Source organism: Nelumbo nucifera, chromosome 4, assembly GCF_055504915.1.
Source record: "Nelumbo nucifera cultivar China Antique chromosome 4, China Antique-T2T, whole genome shotgun sequence".
NCBI lineage: Eukaryota > Viridiplantae > Streptophyta > Magnoliopsida > Proteales > Nelumbonaceae > Nelumbo > Nelumbo nucifera.
The window spans coordinates 30,866,224-30,884,597 of NC_142652.1; the positions used below are offsets into that span (position 1 = coordinate 30,866,224).

The window sequence follows — 18,374 nt, forward strand, 5'->3', positions numbered from 1 at the left end:
GAGACTGAGACCGGCTCTGCTCCTCACACTTGGCGCCTCACACGCACATCTTAGCGAATATTTTTCATACTTATTAGTTATTATTCATGGGAGATGTTCTTAATACATGTGTTTGTGAGGCATCCATTTGTGAGGAGCAGATCGTAGAGACTAGAGAATCCAGATCTGCTCCACACACCAATCTTACAACACCTCCCAGCCACACATTGGAAAACGGAAACATATCATGTAATTGGGATAGGGCTGTGTGAGGTCAGTGCCATGTGCCCCATCTGAGGAATAAATCCCAATTTCCAGTCCTTATAGTCACTTGCAACTGAGATCGGATCTGCTCCTCACACATGGCACCTCATAGGCACATCCCACCATGTATTGGGAATATCTTCCGTACTTATGTGTCATTATTTATGGGAGATGTTTTCAATGCATGGTAGGATGTGTGAGTAAGGTCGTTGTGAGGCGCCCTATGAGAAATAGATCCCAATTCCTTGCAACCATACTATATTGAAAATATCTTCACACTTGTACTTTTTATTCATGAAAACATATTTCCCATGCACAGTTACAAGTGGTTGTGAGTACGGTGTAAAGACAGTCTTATGAGGATTGAATCCAAATTTGCGACAGACAACCCCAACTTAAAATTTTTCTTTTAAACAAGAGGTGAATAAAATAGGCTAACCTGAACTTGGGTTGGGAGTTCAACAACTTGGGTTGAATACTTGGATTAGGAATGACCCAACCTGACCTAGCTCGTCCAACTTGCACCTTTAATACCCCAAATTTACATCTGCACCCCACAACGTTTTACAATACATCCTCACTGTTTATTGAGAATATCTCCCAATGATGACATCATCATCTCTGATACTATCATCGAGAAATGTTGGATGTGTTGTGGGATGTTGATCTGAACTCTAATACCCCTATGAGCCACTCTTGAATGCCAGTGTTTTCAAATTTAGCTGAATTGGATGGTTGACTCAATAAGCTTTTTGGGTCCCAGTTATTTGACATTTTTAATGGGCTGAATAATCTAACCATCCATCAATCTCATATGGTAAAACGTGACACCTTGAATCCGTGTGTTTCGTATTTTCTGTCCAATTAGAGTATAGTAATGTATGTATTTAAAATCATGGGCGTTTATTCGTTAAATAATGAATGAATCCATTTATTTGTTTGTAAAATCTAGAAAATAAATAATGAATCCATTTATTAATATTTAGGCGCCATTATGCATCACATCAGCAAAATAGTGAATAAATAACTGTTTTTGCAATTATTTATGCATACAGATCGATATAATGGGAAAATGCTAAAATGACGCTTATATGGCAGCATTTATTCAATAAACGCACATGGTTCCAAACACCGCCAATATTACCATCAGTTGTTCCTCTTTGTTATCTCAGTTCAAGGTTGCAGTGACAATTTGTGAGAGATCGAATCCGCTCCTCACACCAAGTGCTTCACTAGCACATCCCACCATGCATTCGGAACATCTCCCTCACTTATATGTTATTATTCACGAGAGATGTTCTCAATGCATGGTGATACGTGCCTGTGAGTAGACCTGTTCATAGGCCGGGTAGTCCGATGGCCCAACCTGCACTCCGGTCAGGCTTGGACATGTAGTTAGGCCTGCGGGTTTGATCTTAGACCCAAACACCAAGCCCAATTGTGTTTCGGGACGGGCTCGAGATTTGTCAAAAATGCCCGGCCCGGCCTAACTAATTTATATAATATATTAATAATTTAATATATATACATTTTTTATTTTTTTTTTCTTTATAATTTCTCTCTCTCTCTTTCTCTCTCTCTATTCAGCCACTTCAGCGATAGCAGTGGCATGAGCTTTAGACTGGTTCGGGCCTAGACTCAAGCTCGGGCCTTAAAAAAATGTATTAATGAAGAGTGAAGACTTGGCCTGACCCGGCCCATGAATAGGTCTACCTATGAGGTGGGTGTGGGGCGCACTATGTGAGGAACATATCCCAATTCAATTTGTGAATAAACCATGACCCAAAACCCAGCTATCACGAAGAGAAAGGAATTCACGTTACTCTAAACCACATAAAAGTTAAGTCTATCCTGGGACGGGAAGTAGACTTGGAACAAACAAAGAAAATAAAAATAAAAAAAGAACAGCAAAGAAAAAGATTCACAATTGGCTAAAATTTTACAATCATGTCTCTCCCCTTTTCTCTTTTTCCTCAAACTTGAAGTTGACCCTGAATTGTCTGCAATTATTACTCGTGCAAGAAAGAAATTCTAACGTAAAACTCTCTTGAACTTTAAATTCATAAAAAGAAGATAAAAGTGAATTTTTTCATCTGAATGATAGTGACTTAAAATGCTTCACCAAAGCTCCTTTGAAATTCACCTAGAAAGAGCAGATTTTTTTCAATAATATCCATAGAAAATACTATTTTGCGTTATGGAACTTCTTTGATTCCAATCTTGTTAAATATAACCCACATTTCTTAACCATTAAGGCATGTTTTCAAAGTTAAATCCAAACATCAGAAAACGTTGGAAAGCTGTTTGTTTTCAATTAAGGATATGTTTGATTGGAAGGAAAGGGTAGAGAAAAGAAAAGAAAGGTAAAAAAACTTATACAAAGTTTGTAAAAACTTTTTTTACTTTCCCTTTTTTTCCTATTCTTTCCTGCAAGCCAAACACAGACTAAAGGTCAGTTTCAAAGAAAATCATTTAGTCATTTTTCCTTTGCGGAAGTTCTTAAGAGGTGGAAATAAAACCCACCCTTCGCCCATTTTACAACTCACATTGAAAACAAACACTGTTGCACACATGCGGATGTCCTATTTTTGGTCCGGTGGGAGGGATACCAATCTGGAAATCCTTTATGTGGGGGGGTCATCTTTAGTGATCTTAATCCATCATTCAAAGTTGAGAAAACAACAAATGGAGCTTAGGCCCCATTTGGTTCCCAGGAATAAGAGTCTGGAAGTAGAATCGGAATGGCTATTCTGGTTCTAACTGTTTGGTTGGACAGAATTGAAATTCTATTTTCATTCTTATTGAAATGACATTTTTCCATTTGATGGAATGGTCATTCTCTGCTCTTCCCTTCAAAATAAAATCCAGAGAAGTAAGAACAGACCCCAATGCAGATTTCTGATTTCCACTGCAGAGCTATAAACATTTAAAATATCAAAAATCCACACTCTATACATTAATGCCCGGCCATGAATTGGCATCAATTCCGAGCCGGTACCCACTCCAACTATACTTTGGGCCTAAAAATTGACCCTGAGCTGAACCATCATTCTCCCAATAAATTCTCGTTCTTACTAATTTCAATTCTCATTTTTGTTCTTATAATTATAGGAATAAATTATTCTGATTCCAATTCTAAAGAATTTTAATTTCAATTCCAATTCTAGCAACAAACCAAACAGGCCCTTAATTTTACTTCATGAAAGGGCTGTCGGTGTATAAGCATTATTCCTACCACTAAAATTATCACATGGAAACTGTATCATTTATCTCTATTTTTTTTTTTTTTCAATAGTACTGACTACTGAGAGCGCAAAGGACATTTCTGTCATGTACAGACAAAATTTTCAAAATGTCAGTTTGAAATTATGGTACATCTGGTCCACTTCCATGGACATGTCCTTAATACGATAAGCCGATAAGGGTGTCGTTCAATAAAGGGTAACATGTGGACAGTATTCATGGGTTGGGTAACCTGGTGGGTTCCAGCTATAACTATCAATCAGGCCTGTTTATTAATAAGCCCACCATGACGTCAAATCCAACACCATAATAATATTATTAATTTATTATTCTTAATAATATATATATATATATATATATATATATATATATATATATATAAAGAGTAAAAATATAATTTAAGATTGACGTAGGTGCATTCGGTTGGCCTGTGCAGGATTGAATTGTGTTAAATGGAAGATGCCTGCATAGGCTTACCATGAGAATGCTCAGGGTTACCTGATGTGGATCAGGCAGCCTCAGTCACAGGGGGTCGTGTGATACTAGTAGAACATCTCGCCAGGCCTTTGTACGGCTCACATCTGGATCATCTGAGCATAATTACCCCCTGGCTGCTCTATCTATAAATGCAAGGCACCCCCACAAAGTAAAGGATCCGAAACTTTTGGATCTTTAGTACTTTTTCCTCTAAGGACCTAGTTCTACTTGAGACCTCGTTTAGACTCTTTGGTTCCAGGCTCATCACTTACCTAGTGCATATATTGACTTGATTGTCGGAGTCCTTGCCTCGGGTAGTCACCCGAGGCATCTAATACTTTCTTCCTCGCAGATTCACTACAGTGGGAACAATATCTCGTCCTCCCTCGAACACCCTTCTCAATACTAGCCCTCAGCTTCTACAACATCCAAAGGAATGACTTGCCTCGGCCAAGCATCAACAAAAACTATAGAATTAAATTTAATTTTTGACCTGCATCAAAATCAAAATAAATATTCGTTTTATAAAAAAAATTTGTTTGTTCTCATTCAGACCAGGTTTTGAATTCAGGCATCAGCCTCGAAATTTTGTATTAATAAAGGGGCAAAGTTCAGTTCAAACCCGACCCATGAACAGGTCAAAATCACACCATCAAAGCTATGGATGAACTAATAGAGATTGTCTGTTTATGCGAAAAACGGGAAAAAGCGCAGCTTGCAGCTTGCTTTGATTGAGTGCAACTACTGGGCCCTTAAGGCCCTCCCAGACAAAGCAGCATGTCCACTTCCTGGTCCCTACACCCTAAAGAGTGGTCATTGATCAAACTTGGTAGGAATGCTGGACCATTTGGGTTACGAATCATGGTTGGTGTTCACCCTCGTAAGGTTGGACCCACTGAATGGTGGATCTTGATTTATCTTCCTTAAACACCATATGGGCTTTAGCCCATATTTATTGCTAATGTTCAACATTTCTAATGTATAAGCTTACTTCAACTCAACAATGGCTTTTGTCTGATATAATGTCATATCAGCTATATGTGTATAGGGATATACATCAACTGTTCGGGTTTGGCTCAACCGGAGTCCAACCTTACCTGCTGCATATCATATATCTATACTTAATCAAATCTATAAATACAAATGTTTCAGTGCTGCAATGGTCACTGAATGGTCACAACATATTCATCTCAGTTCAAATCCGATTATTAAATCTGGCCCGACCCTAACCCGATAGGATGGGGTGGGGTGAGTGTAAATTGACCACTTAACCTGATCCACTGATATATAACCTAATTTATTGTAGTAACCGACACTATTTTATATGTTGGATCATTTTTTTTTCTCAAATGTATACTTTATATCTTTTAGCTCACTCTACATACTAATATTAGACTTTTGTATATAACCATACCAACTGGATTATACAAATAATTCACAAATGCTTTGCAATATACCTTTTTTTATTATAGAAAAACAAAAGTCCTAGAGGAAATTCCAATAGTCCATATGCCTTTTCCATTGTTAAGAATCTGTAATTTGTCCTACGAGATTTGAATAAAGAAATAGAGATTGCAGAATTTCAGGTGGTAATCAATTTATTAGAGTGGTCATGCACGTTTTGGAATTTTCCCAGGGATTGAAAATTCAACAAGGGGAGAATTCATGCATGTAAGAGGAAATATTGGTGTGACGTGTGAGATGAGAGATGGGACATCTATAAAAATTAAAAACAAACAAGGAGTATCTGTCTTTGGTAGATTCCAATCTGAGGTGGTCAAAAAATGGGTTGGGCATCAAAGGAAACAGACAGATGAGGAGGTACATGCATGATGCATTGTAGTTCCTGTGCCATTATATTCTTCCCACATGTCAAACTCAAAGAATTCAATTAAAGGAGGAATATGCTTAACTTAAGATTGTCTCAGTGGAAATTAGCCTAATCATATTTGTTTACTAAACCAGCTCAAAGGATTAGAATTAGAATCGGCTTGAGCTATCCAAACAAACAAAAGCAAACAACTTAGGTTAATGCTTTTTAAGTTGTGTTACTATGAAATGGATCAAGCACATGTCATTATCAATCAATTTTCTCAAGCATCTCATGAGTACCTACACTTCGAAATTTGAAGCATCAAGAGAAAAAAGAGAAGATGCCTCTTTTCACGTGGTATGGACTTTTCGAACTTCTTGTCCAAACTCCAAACTCTCATTCTCCCGTGTAAGAAAAATCTCTTTCATTCGAGGGACGGAGGGAGAAAAGAAAAAAAAAAAAAAAATCTTTGAGCATCGAGATCCGTTCCCAATTCCCATGAAACATTGACAGAAATGGGTAGAAAAAAAAGAAAAAGAAAAAAAAAAAGACAAAGTGAATGCTACGATGAAGCTGATGTTTTCCCCTATGGTTTATACGGCATGAATCTCAGTCTAGTTCTTTTCTTTTTTTTTTTTTTGGTAAGATCACAGTCTAGTTCATAATGTTATTATTATTTTTTTTTGAGAAAATTCGGGCCTAGTGCTAGTTTAATCTCCAAACTTTTAAAACATAACAATCCATTACCTCATTATTAATTAGTCGTTAAGTAACATTTGAAAAAAACATAAATGCTGTTCAAGTGTTAATTTTCTTTATCCATCATATAAACGTTGACAAAAAACAGCAGCAACAACTAGTAGATCTGATTCGTTTTATTCAATTCAATTAAGGAATTGATTTAGTTGAGTGAGGCTCTGGGACTGCAATTTTTGTTTTTATTGGCAAGAGCCTTTAATGCTATAATCACATTTAACAAACTTTCAAGGTTATCAGTAATCACCATTTCCATTCCATTGATGCTATACTGTCCTTGGATGGGATTCTTAAGAGTACAGAACATAGTCTTGGCTGTAGACTATGTAAGCATTAGGGGAAACTAATATCATTTATTTCACTTCCAAGGCATTCTACCAGTCCTTGACTTGTGCACATAATTGGGTTGCACCCAAAATTCTCTGTACAAGATCAAGATCAGAGTATAATTGTAACAGCGAGCTAGAGCTTGCATTCACACAAAAAAAGTTTTATCTGAGGCATCTTTTCAGAGCCTGTTTACAATTTTGAAAAATGATCCTATCCCCCTGTAGAATTCTCTACCAAGGAAACTCTAGTTTCTATGTTTGAAATTACGGTAACTTTAGCTCATACAGAAGAATAAGCATGAAATTATAATTACTCTACTTTTCCCCGTTTTCACTGGCCCATAAAGAAGAAATAGGAAGAGGGAGTAGGGACGACTTTGGGCAACATGATGTTATGACCATGAATTTTTTGGACCGCAATTTATATTGTCCAACAGGTATAGGATGAACCTATACTAATTCAAAAGAATATAATTCAAGACAGAAAACCCTTCTTATTCGAAGTTCAACATATCCATTTTATCAGCATACCCACTCTCATCACCACTTGCAGAGGTCTGATGAGCTGTTTTGTCCCAGTGCTCAGTGTTACATACTTCTTGTTCAGCAGTTGGTCTGGCACTTCTTGTGGCTTATTCTCTGTCTCCTATTATCAATCAATCAATTTGTTCGGCCTTTCTGGTTGGTAGTATTATCGTGGATTGTAATTTGAGCACTATTGAATGAATTTTGCCTTTAGTCCATTTCCCAATGTTGATCACGGCTAAGTGGGGGGGTCTTGACAGGGATGAACTGGGATAAACAGCAACCTAACCTTTGGGGGGGTTTTGCACCAAGTGACCACTCTCAGACTCGAACCTGCATTCTCACACTTGTCAGCCAAGGATTTTATCATTGCACCAAGCAATAGCCCCTCGTCCAGCATCATTCTAATTAATTGAGTTGACATCAGTCCTTGTCTGTCCATGAGGGACCAGTTTGTGAATTTCACTGCCTTGCATCTTCAAAAGGGCTAATCTTTTTCTCGGGTTAGTCTATAATACTCACCACCAGGTAACAAAAAAGTTCTATATTCCAAGATTTTGTACTCGGGCATGTTCGTTTCTAAAGAATTTTAGAATTGATTAGTTTAGAATGTTCAAAATTCTTGCTTCTAACTGTTACAGATAAAATTATTGTATTTTTTTAGAAGTCCACCGTAAGAACCCTAATGAGAAGAAAGAGATGAATTGGTGAACCATCACTCTGTCATTCTCTCGAAGGCTCTCAAACTAATGGGTATCACTCCATCCGGAGAGACAAGGGCATCCACAGGAACATCATTGGGAGTGACAGGAATGACTCCCTCATCCATTATTTGCACCGAGTATGAGAGTCCCACTGCAGTAAAGCATCAAAAGAAAGAAATTCAAAACATGCCATTTTTATTTGTAAAGATTAAATTCAAAGCAGTATCTCAAATTTTAATTAGGATAAGCCGAAATAACATACCACACATTACATTAGCAAAGAATAAGACAAGCAACAGGCTAGGATGCATACCAAGGAGGGGTTGTTTCCACTTCTGCTCTGTGGCAAGTTCTTGGTATTTCTTCAGGAGCAGGTCATAGTAACTAGAAGATTTCATGAAATAAAAACAAGAACCATGCAAAAAAGCAAAAGTCAACTGCATTTGATCAGTAATATGCACAAAATAGTTGGCTGCATTTACAGATAGAACAATATTTATGCAGAGAATGTCAAATAGTTGGGATAGAGCTAAGGCAATGATGAATAAAGAAATTGTTTTGCAGGTACCCAAAAAAAAAACAAGGTTATAATTTATAAATGACAATTAGATCAAGCAATTTACACTCAAGTTATTAAACAATTGAAGCTATGTTGTTTCCTTAAGAGTAACAGAACTTTTCAGAATAAAAAGTAATACTAAAGTGAGTATATAATAATGTATGGAAAAAATATTTCCTGTTTATGCAACCACCCTATTTCTGCTATATGAAGTACTACTGTAAACCATTCATTTGTTTACTTTCCGAGTTCACACCAGCCTCATACCCCATCTTGCAGATTTCCCCGAGTGACAGAAGCGGCTCAGAGTTCTAAAAAATTCATTAAAAGATTTTTTATTGTTAAGAATGTAACCTTACCAAGACTAATTGGAGTGCAACTTAGGTGGGCTTGGATTAGGCTTTTGTCAAAATTTGAATGGGCCCACTCCCTAGGCCCAAGTCAAAAGCAGTTTAAAATGTTAATTGGACCAACCCAAGTTGCACCACTATTAATGAAAAAGAATATTATGTACAATGACATTTGCCTCTTCGTAAGGCTGATCTTCACTACTTAACCCCTCTCCTCATTGTCCCATACTGACCCCTTGTCTTGCAAGACTGCAAGTGAATTGGTCAAATTATTTGCAGATCTAGGTAACCGGATTACTGATACTTCCAATTTCATTGCCAGTTGTTTGATTTCCCTTAGGATATGCCTGTAATAGTTGTGATAAAGCTTGGATGATGATAATGATGCCTGTAATAGATATTTTCCTCGACTGTCCTTCTTTAGCCATCCTACCACAACTCTAGATTCTCCTTCCACCACTAAGTATCTCAATTTAACCTTTTACCCAACCTTAGACCTTGTAACACAGCCATCATTTCTTCTCAAGTCCCAAAACCCTATTGGACCCAAATAGATAGCCACTACAGCCCCATGGCATAATCATCATCATTATCTAAGGCTTGTCTCAATTATATGGGGTTGTATGAATCCTATTTTGTCATTCCTTTCTGTTCAGTGCTACATCCATCATTAAATTATGGGTGTTTAAATCATTTCTAATACTTCCACCCAAGTCCTTTTTGGAAGCCCCTAGCTCATGGCAATTCCTAAAAATGCCTCCAATGCTTGAATTGCCTGGATTTCCCAAGCAGCATCCATCAAAATTGAGCTTAACTTGATTTACAGCTGGTGGTGTCCACTCCCTTTGAAAGTTGGTTCTAGTTGACCATGTGTGGGCCATGACATTCCACCATCTAAGTTTTAATCCAATGCACTGCTCTTACTGAAGTATTTTCTATGGTTGCTTCCTTGGGCAATGTCTTCCCATTGAAAATCCTTGCATTCCTCTCCTCCCAAACAGACAAAAGGATGGAAGCCCTGGTACACCTCCACATGAATTTACCAATCTCCTTGGAAGGATTTGAGAATTTTAAATTAAAAGATAACTTCAACAGTACTTATTTTGACCATGGTTTTCAAAACCGGACCAGACCGGACGGTCGGACCGGAAAAACCGGGAACCGGTCACCTGACCAGTTCCATTTTTCCCCAAAGTCGTTTTTTCCCCAAAACTGTTGATTTTGGTCAGAAAACCGCTGAACCGTTCGAACTGTTCAAACGGTTTTGACCGTTTTTCAATTTTTTTATTTTTTTTATTTTTTATTTTTTGTCAGAACGGGTCGGTCGTTCAGGTCGAACAGTCGGACCGTTCGGACCGGTAACCGGACCCCTGACCGGTTCGGTTTTAAAAACCATGATTTTGACCACATATCTATGGATCTCAAGCTGATATCTGCCCCATGAATATGGTGGCAAGAGGAACAATTGTCTTTCCATGTGGAAGATTCCTAGGTCTTTAGACTTCTAGACTGAATGATCCAACTATCAAGCCCCTACATCTTTTTGGGTGCAGGTGGACAGAACCGGTGCAGATTTGCAATCTTTTTGACCCTACAACTTTCAGGTGGCCAAAGAGAAGAGGAAGAGTTTTGTGGAGGTGTGTTAGAGCTGCTTTGGTGTGGACCGTGTGGGAGGAACGAAATGCTAGAATCTTTAATGACAAGGAGAGGGATCAAACATGTGTGTTAGAAAGTATCTTATGTAGGGCCATAAGTTGGGTAAAATCCTTGGATCTGTTTTCCACCTACACTTTCGATGACATAAGGAGAAATTGGGAACAACTAGCTAAAAGTTCTGCAATCAGAAGCAAGTCGGTGGTGGATTGGAAGCCTCCAGATGCAGGCGTCATTAAACTAAATTTTGATGGCAGTAGTTTGGGCAACCTGGGGCCATCTGGAATAGGGGGAGTCTTCAGAAATGATGAGGGTCAGATTGTAGCTCTATTTTCTGGTCCTATAGGGTGGGGAGACTCTGTAAATGCAGAACTCCAAGCTGTGTTACAAGGAGCAGAATATGCAAAAGAGTTGGCAGTGGAGCATTTAATGATTGAAGGTGATTCCAAATTGGTTATTGGATGTAGTTTGGAGGCTGCACCTCGCGCCTCTTTGTGGGGAATTGTATGATGAATACTTAGTTCTTTATTTAATAAAATTTTCATTATCATTATCTATCAAAAATAAATAAATAAATATTTTCACAGTTGATTTTGCTGGAATTCTGAGATTTCATCCTGTTTTATTCTTAAATTGACATTCAGCTGCTTTGTTGCTGTTTCACCCTAAACAGAATTGAAATATTGTGAATCTTCAATGAAATTTAAAACCTTTTAAGTGATGCCTATAGTCAAACTTTATTAGCGACCCCACTAGGTTTGTTTCTGACTTGCTGAAAACAAACTAGACTATCAGATTAATAAGCAAAGATGCATAAAAGTACCCCCCACCGCGGCCCAGGCGTCTTCCAGATCTGTCAAAAGCAAGCCCTACCAACAAAAGTGCAAACAATGTCAAAATATATCATGATGCAGCTAATTAAATCAAGAGACATTCTTGAAAGAGCTTACCAGGTAGAAGGAACAAATCAACTGGGTCTCCAGCCTGCACCACTGTACCATGAGAAATAGTTTAGATTCATAATTGCATACAGTTCTATCAGCCTCCACCAACTGTATCCCAAATAAAGAAATAAATACCTAGTCATGAATTATAAAGGTATAAATTAAGGAACCATCATTTATTGTAGAGAAGGCTACCTTTGTTTTAGGCAAAGTGGGTTCACCACGTTTAAAAACATGGAGGCAGAAAGCAAGGTACTAGGACCTTTAGATCAGGGGACCCCAAGATTTGGCCAACTATTTAGTATTTTTCAGACAAGTACTTGTTTTACAAGAATTAAAGAAAAGGAAAAATACCATCTTCACGTTGAATTCCATCACCATCTACAGGGGCCGGTTCCAATATATTCATTGAGTTTGGAATTAGATCATCAATAGTTGATATGTGGAGCATCCGCATATGGCTATTCCTGTCCTCCACCCGTGGAACATAGAGCTTTTTCCTGATCAGTGTCTGACCTACTTGATTAGAAAAATAACAGTAAGAATTTCCAAAAGGAGAAAGAAGTTGTCTTACATTCTTTTCATCACAGCAAGAAAATGCTCAACATATGATAACTTTTGTAATCTAAAGTACTCATTATGTTGCCTAAAAGGACAACCAACTAGATTACTTGTCCATATCATACATGGAAGAAGGTGGGACATGAACCTACCACTAAAAAGGCTCCATCTGGAAGAAACCACTGGGGAAAATGTACAATTTAGTCATTTGTTACAAAGATAATCCCTTGACAAAAAACGAATTGCAAAAATGACCTTCCACATCCAAGCTATTCTTTCTATTTTACAATGCTTCTATTCTTTTCCATAGGTAATTGTATTATATTATGTATTAGGAAATAATAACGTAGAATTTTTATGAGTACGTGAAAGAATGTATATGATATGGACAACTAGTAGCAATGAAAACAGAAAGCAAGGAGCTATCACTATTAAAAAGAAAAAGACCCAGATTTTGCAAACTCAACACCATTGAGTTTAGTTCTCTAGGAATCCATCTGGTGTGAACTATAATGGAATTCAAAATCTCCCCAACTGTAAATATAGTGACCCAAAGCACCAAGGACTACTACCAAAATGTTGGTTCCACCTGGTTACCTTTGCTGGATCACTTGATGACCAAAGAACTGAGACTGTTAGATTAATAGATTATGTGAAGACCCATAAGGAAATCTATCAGCTTGGCTTTGGTGGAATCTAGATCATCAATGAAGCCACTTAAAAGTAAAAGTTCAATATGTGCTGTCATCTGACTTGAGTCTACATCATCAATAGCAAAAACACATGAAAGAGAGCAAGTGTCACTGTCCTGAAGGCCTCAAATGAACCCTTAATCATTTCAAGTATACATTTTATTGTTTCTTCTCAAACCCCTAATGTTACTGCAAGAACTATATGATACCTGGATACCTATATAAGGGTGTTGTATTTGTATCATGTCAGATACTTCAATTTTTAGTGTAAATCTCATATCCAACACCATATCTAGCTTTGCCCTTGCCATATCCAGGTAAAATAACTATCAACTTCCAATAGATCTTACCCACTAGATCCAAGTTCATGCCTCTTAGTTTGTATACCATATTTCTTGTATGCATAATAGGATAGACATTGTGATTTGGGTGATCCAACATTTTGAGTTTAACCTATAGCATATCTTAAAAATTCCCTATAATTATGCCTGTACATATGTTGTATTGCTGCTGGTGGACCACCCCATATGATAGTTGGAAGTACAACTCAGATAATTCTGTGTTTCCATGGAAAAAGATAAATAATACTATTAAAAAGGAAAACCAAAGAAACAATACAAAAAATAATAATAATAAAACAAGCACATGCATAGATCAGGTCAGTTTGTGTATGTTATAGAACTCATTTTGAAGAGGAGAGAGAGAGAGAGAATGTTATTCAGAGATGGAGAGGCCACAAATGCAGAAGGTGAAGGACACTCATGAAATTTACAATTAAAAAAATAAAAGTTCCTCACACAGTTATAGAACCCATTTTGAAGCATCCATGTGTCATGGACAACATTTTAACAGTGTTAACTGCTTACAAATAGGGTTGGGACAAGCTATTGTAATAGTCCTCCAATTGTTTCTTCAGAAATATCTTTCAGAATATAAATTGTATCCTGTGAACTAATGAATTTTGTGATGAATCTACATCACTTTAAATGGCACTTAGATACTCAAAGGAATAAAATATTCACCTTCAGCAGGACCACTTAAAATCTCTGACAAAATTTTTGATGTATTGACTTCTCGTAAGGCATCACAACTTATATACACACATAGTCTTTCAGTAGACTTGAACCATGAAGATTCCAGAACAATATTCTGAATTGCAATATCTGCAGGGCAGAAGTGTTACAAATATGTGAATGTTTAGCAATTTCTTTAGTAAGAAAAACCAAACATATAAACATTGTGGACTTTGTATGTTGTCTTTGACAACTTACAGCTTTTCTTTGCAAGTATGTTGACTTCTCTGACAGGAAAGTTAGAAGACCATAACACAGAGAAGAATACATAGTTGCAAAAGAAATACTAAACAGAAGACAGAAAAACCGTTGTGGAGACTTATAATAGTAGCCCGATGTATTGAAAACATAATGTAAGGATTAAGGGAGAAGTTTCTTTTGCATATTTACTGATAAATATGCTTTAGATATACAATTTATTAGGTTAATCCCTATGCAGAACTATCTTTGGTTTCTAAAGTAGCACAAAACTGTGGTCAGAAAGCAGGATATGCAGAAGTAAACTTCCAGTCAGCCATTCTCAAAAATATGAGCCATCTCTGTTGACATTTTTAATAATGAATTAGATATCCTGGGTGTTCAAACACTTAGTATCTAATATTTTTTTCAACATAGAGACAAACAAAACAACATTATCAAGGCCAATATTCCAATGATAAATCAGAACATCATTAACAAGATAAGGATATGAAAAGCAATGTGTTTCAGTGTTTAACACAAGCAACAAATTTGGTGACTTTGGAAACTTGAATTGCAGACTCCCATTCAAAGATTTCCTCTTGTATGGTGCAATATCTTCTTAACATAACTTTGTTCATATATGTATGAAACATGAAGAAAACCAATGTAAATTTTGCTGCTTTACATGACAAACTACATAATGGCAGAACAGTAATAGTTGAAAAAATATGTATGTAAGAATTGTCATGTGATATTCATCAAAAAAGAATTGTCATGTGTCTAAACCATAGATAAGGCATTTTCACTGATCCGATAATATTTCAAAAAGTATAGTCTCCCTTTAACATCAATGAAAAGGTTGCCAAATTCCAAATTCTCTTTTCTTATTTCCTATCCACCCTCTAAATTTTGTATGAAGGTGGCATATGGTTTCTTTTTTAGCAGAAGGAATTCAAATAAGAGAAAACTCAACTTCGCAAAGCCGCATCCTCCAAACTGTAAAGGTCCATCTGCATAACCCCATTTAACCATTCCACCTATATATAGGGTCAGCTACATGCCTTATCCCAACTATATGGGGTCGACTACATGAATCCTGTTTCACCAATCTGTTCTATTTAAAGCCACATCCACTGTTAAATTATTAGTGCTTAAATCATTTCTTACTACTTCTATCCATGTCCTTTTTGGTCTACCCCAAGCTCTTATAGCCCCTTCAATGTGTAACAGATCACTTCTAACTGGAGCAGTTGGTGGTCTTCCTTTTTTTTATCAATAACAGAAAGTTGGTGGTCTTCTTTGCATGTGTCCAACATATCCATAGTTAAATTGAGTCCTTAGATATCTCTTTTTCACCCAACCAAAGTCACCTTCAATTTCAACCTTCACTGAGCTCTTCTAGGACCCTCAACATGCAGCAAACAATTCTTTCTTATGGGCGCCAATGGTGGCCTTCTATGGACACAGTGGTGGATCTATGTAGAAGCCAGTGTGGGCAGCCCACACTGAGATTTGAAAATGTTTTATATATATATGAATTTTTTTTTACAATTGCCTCCACTCAAATAAACTAGTAAGGGGTCAAATAAAATTTGATTTCTTAAATGAGAACTTATGTTTTCATGGTTCTAAAAGGCCTAAGCCAGAGGTGTGCCCCCACTGATCAAAGGTCCTGGATCCACCACTGTATGGACATGCTTAACCTATCTTACTCTACTTTTTTTTTTTTTTTTCATTTTTGTCACCTATTAGGTCCATTCCTTGATTCAGAACAACTTGATTGTAGATATCAAGCCTGTCTCGTAGGCAATTTTCTTGGCCTTACTAAAGGTTTGAGGAAGTCCTATAATGAATATTTCACTTAAGACTGAACTGCTCATTGTGTAATAAAAAAAATAATAATAATTGCTAACAGGGTAAGTTTTTTGGAGGGAAATTGAATTGCGTTATTCCAGCCGATTCTGAACGATTCATGTAAACGAGATTTCCCCCAACAATCAAACGTATTCATATTGGATCACAACTTTCAAATCACGTTTTGTTATTAACTGAAACATCGTAACAGAACAGCCTAGAATCAACATATAAACTAGGTCCAATGTGCTTGATTGCTTGCTTGCAAATATTAAAGTTTTGTTCTAAATTCTGAAGAGATCATTTGTTCATACACAACTGTACACGCAAAATATAGTTTGCTAATTCAGGAAGCTAAAGATATTAATCTAAAGGTGCAGCCAATTTCTTGTCATTAATAATCTGTAAATGATAGATATACTCTACATAGATGATTTTTTTTTTTTTGATAGATAATACTAACTCTACATAGATGATAGTTATGCTTTGAGCTCTGAATTCAACAAATTGAAAGATATAAAAGAAGGAATGAGTTAACCTTCTTGGGATCTCTGAGAAGCATTCATGCCCTTGAGATCCTTGCGTACTTTGGATCGGAGGGTTCGCTTCTGGTGAAAAATGGGGTCTAGACTAGAATCTTTGCTCATTGTAACGAAGTAGCGGGGAGAGTCAGATGGTTGGCGCGGCAAGATTTCGCGACGAGAGGAGGAACGGGGAAAGATTTGGGCTACCACAGCTAACGACGATGACGACGTTATTGCCCAGACCGGGGTCATCACTCATAGGTAACGCCACCTTTGTCTCTTAGGTTAGCCCTACGGTCCCATTTCTTCTGCTACTGGGAGTGGTGGCCTGGTGGGGGGTTGGCGTTGAATGCAGTCAAGATTGAAGATTCTCTCTTTCCAATTTCTTCGTATAGATACGAGGATTTTTGTAAGCAACGATTCCATGCAACTCTGTGTACCTCGCCCTACAGACATGATGGGAGTGGTGGTGGTTGCTGGTTGGGTTTTTTTCAGTATCGGTCGGTTTTGGATTGTAAAAAATCATAAATCGATGGTTCAGGTCGGTTTCAATTTTTATGTATGAAAAATCGAAACCGATTTAAACCGAACCGATTTAGTAGTTACAACCTACTTAGTTCCTATTTAACTAATTTGTCTTTATCCTAGTTACAACCTAACTTAATTTCTAGTCTTCTAATTAAGAATGACATTAATGGCAAGTATCGTAAGACAACTAGACAAGGAATTTTTTTGGAAAAATTTAAAGAAAATAAACAAAGGATCCTAGTTTCTATGATCTTTTACATTAACTAGGCAATCAATTACAATTAGAATTAGGTGTCCTTTTTTATTTAGATTAGAAGGTTTCTTAAAATATACAAATTTCAGTCTTCTTTCTCTAATAGAATTTGATTTTCTATTTTCTTGATAACTTTTATTCTAACTTGGTCTGCCCCCCTTAGCCCCTCAACTCAAGTACAACCTCTAATACAATTTGACTCTCAAGACAAAAATTTGAAATTTCAATTTATTACCATGGTTGAACTTAGAGTCGAAACCGACCCAAACCATCCCAACCCGACTCAAACCAACCAGGTCGGTTTTGCTTAACATAGGGTCGGTTTCAATAAACCGACCCAACCCGACTCATGAACAGCCCTTCATCTTTTACTAGCCAGGCTATGCTGACTCTATTTGTCCCTTCATCATTATGCAATTTGAAGACCAAACAATGATGCGTTCAAAAAAAAAAAAGGACCAACACTGATCAGGTAAAGACCACACCTAGCCCAAACTAAAGACTTTTTTTTTTTTTAGTTTAGTCAGGTCAAGGCATAGGCTGAGAGGTTGTGCAATTAGTCATAGACAAAATTATAGAATGGGTCCGTTTGATCTTCAAGAATAAGGGTTATCGGAATTCGAATGGTCCAACTATTTGACTGGGAAGAATCAGAATCCCATTCTTGGTGGAATAGTACTCCCCAATTTGAGGGAATGGTCATTCCTCCCCCTCCCCTTGAAATGAGAATCCATTCCAAATAATTTTGATTTTGATTCTGATTCCAGATTGAACTAAACAGGTGAGGGGAATAGACCATTCTGATTCCGAGGGATTCTGATTTTGATTTCAACTATGAACCAAATGGACCACAAGTTATTTAGGATATGAATGGGCCAAGATGTTATTTGTAATGACCAAAATTTCAATTTTTATTTAGAAATGGGCAAAGCGCAAAGGCTAGTGAGTAGCAAAGCACTTCTTATGTCTTTGCATTCACAAGTAATACATGCTTCTTGTGCCCCAATCATGATGGGTTTCTTCCTCATTCCTTAGGCTTTGTGGTTAGTGCAGCTTGGCTTGGGGATTGGGGATCCTTTCTTAGCTAGGTAAGAAATAGCAAACACTTTTGCA

At 37.1% G+C, this 18,374-nt stretch overlaps 1 protein-coding gene across 3 annotated transcripts; it reads right to left on the bottom strand.

Annotated features, from left to right (window-relative positions):
* Nucleotides 1-7,962: 7,962 nt before the first annotated feature.
* 5-FCL (5-formyltetrahydrofolate cycloligase) lies at nucleotides 7,963-16,838 on the bottom strand. Of its 3 annotated transcripts, none has more exons than XM_088903345.1 (7): nucleotides 16,495-16,838; nucleotides 13,872-14,012; nucleotides 11,951-12,115; nucleotides 11,603-11,644; nucleotides 11,476-11,521; nucleotides 8,404-8,474; nucleotides 7,963-8,241 (listed from the first exon to the last, which is right to left on the bottom strand). In XM_088903345.1, exons 1-7 carry the CDS (start codon nucleotides 16,730-16,732, stop codon nucleotides 8,102-8,104), a joined length of 843 nt encoding a protein of 280 aa, XP_088759471.1. In that variant the 5' UTR covers nucleotides 16,733-16,838; the 3' UTR covers nucleotides 7,963-8,101. The 3 variants fall into 3 exon arrangements, with proteins under 3 accessions (XP_088759471.1, XP_010243805.1, XP_010243806.1); XM_010245503.3 differs by having other exon boundaries at nucleotides 11,951-12,112; nucleotides 16,495-16,834; XM_010245504.3 differs by lacking the exon at nucleotides 13,872-14,012 and having other exon boundaries at nucleotides 11,951-12,112; nucleotides 16,495-16,837.
* Nucleotides 16,839-18,374: the final 1,536 nt, after the last annotated feature.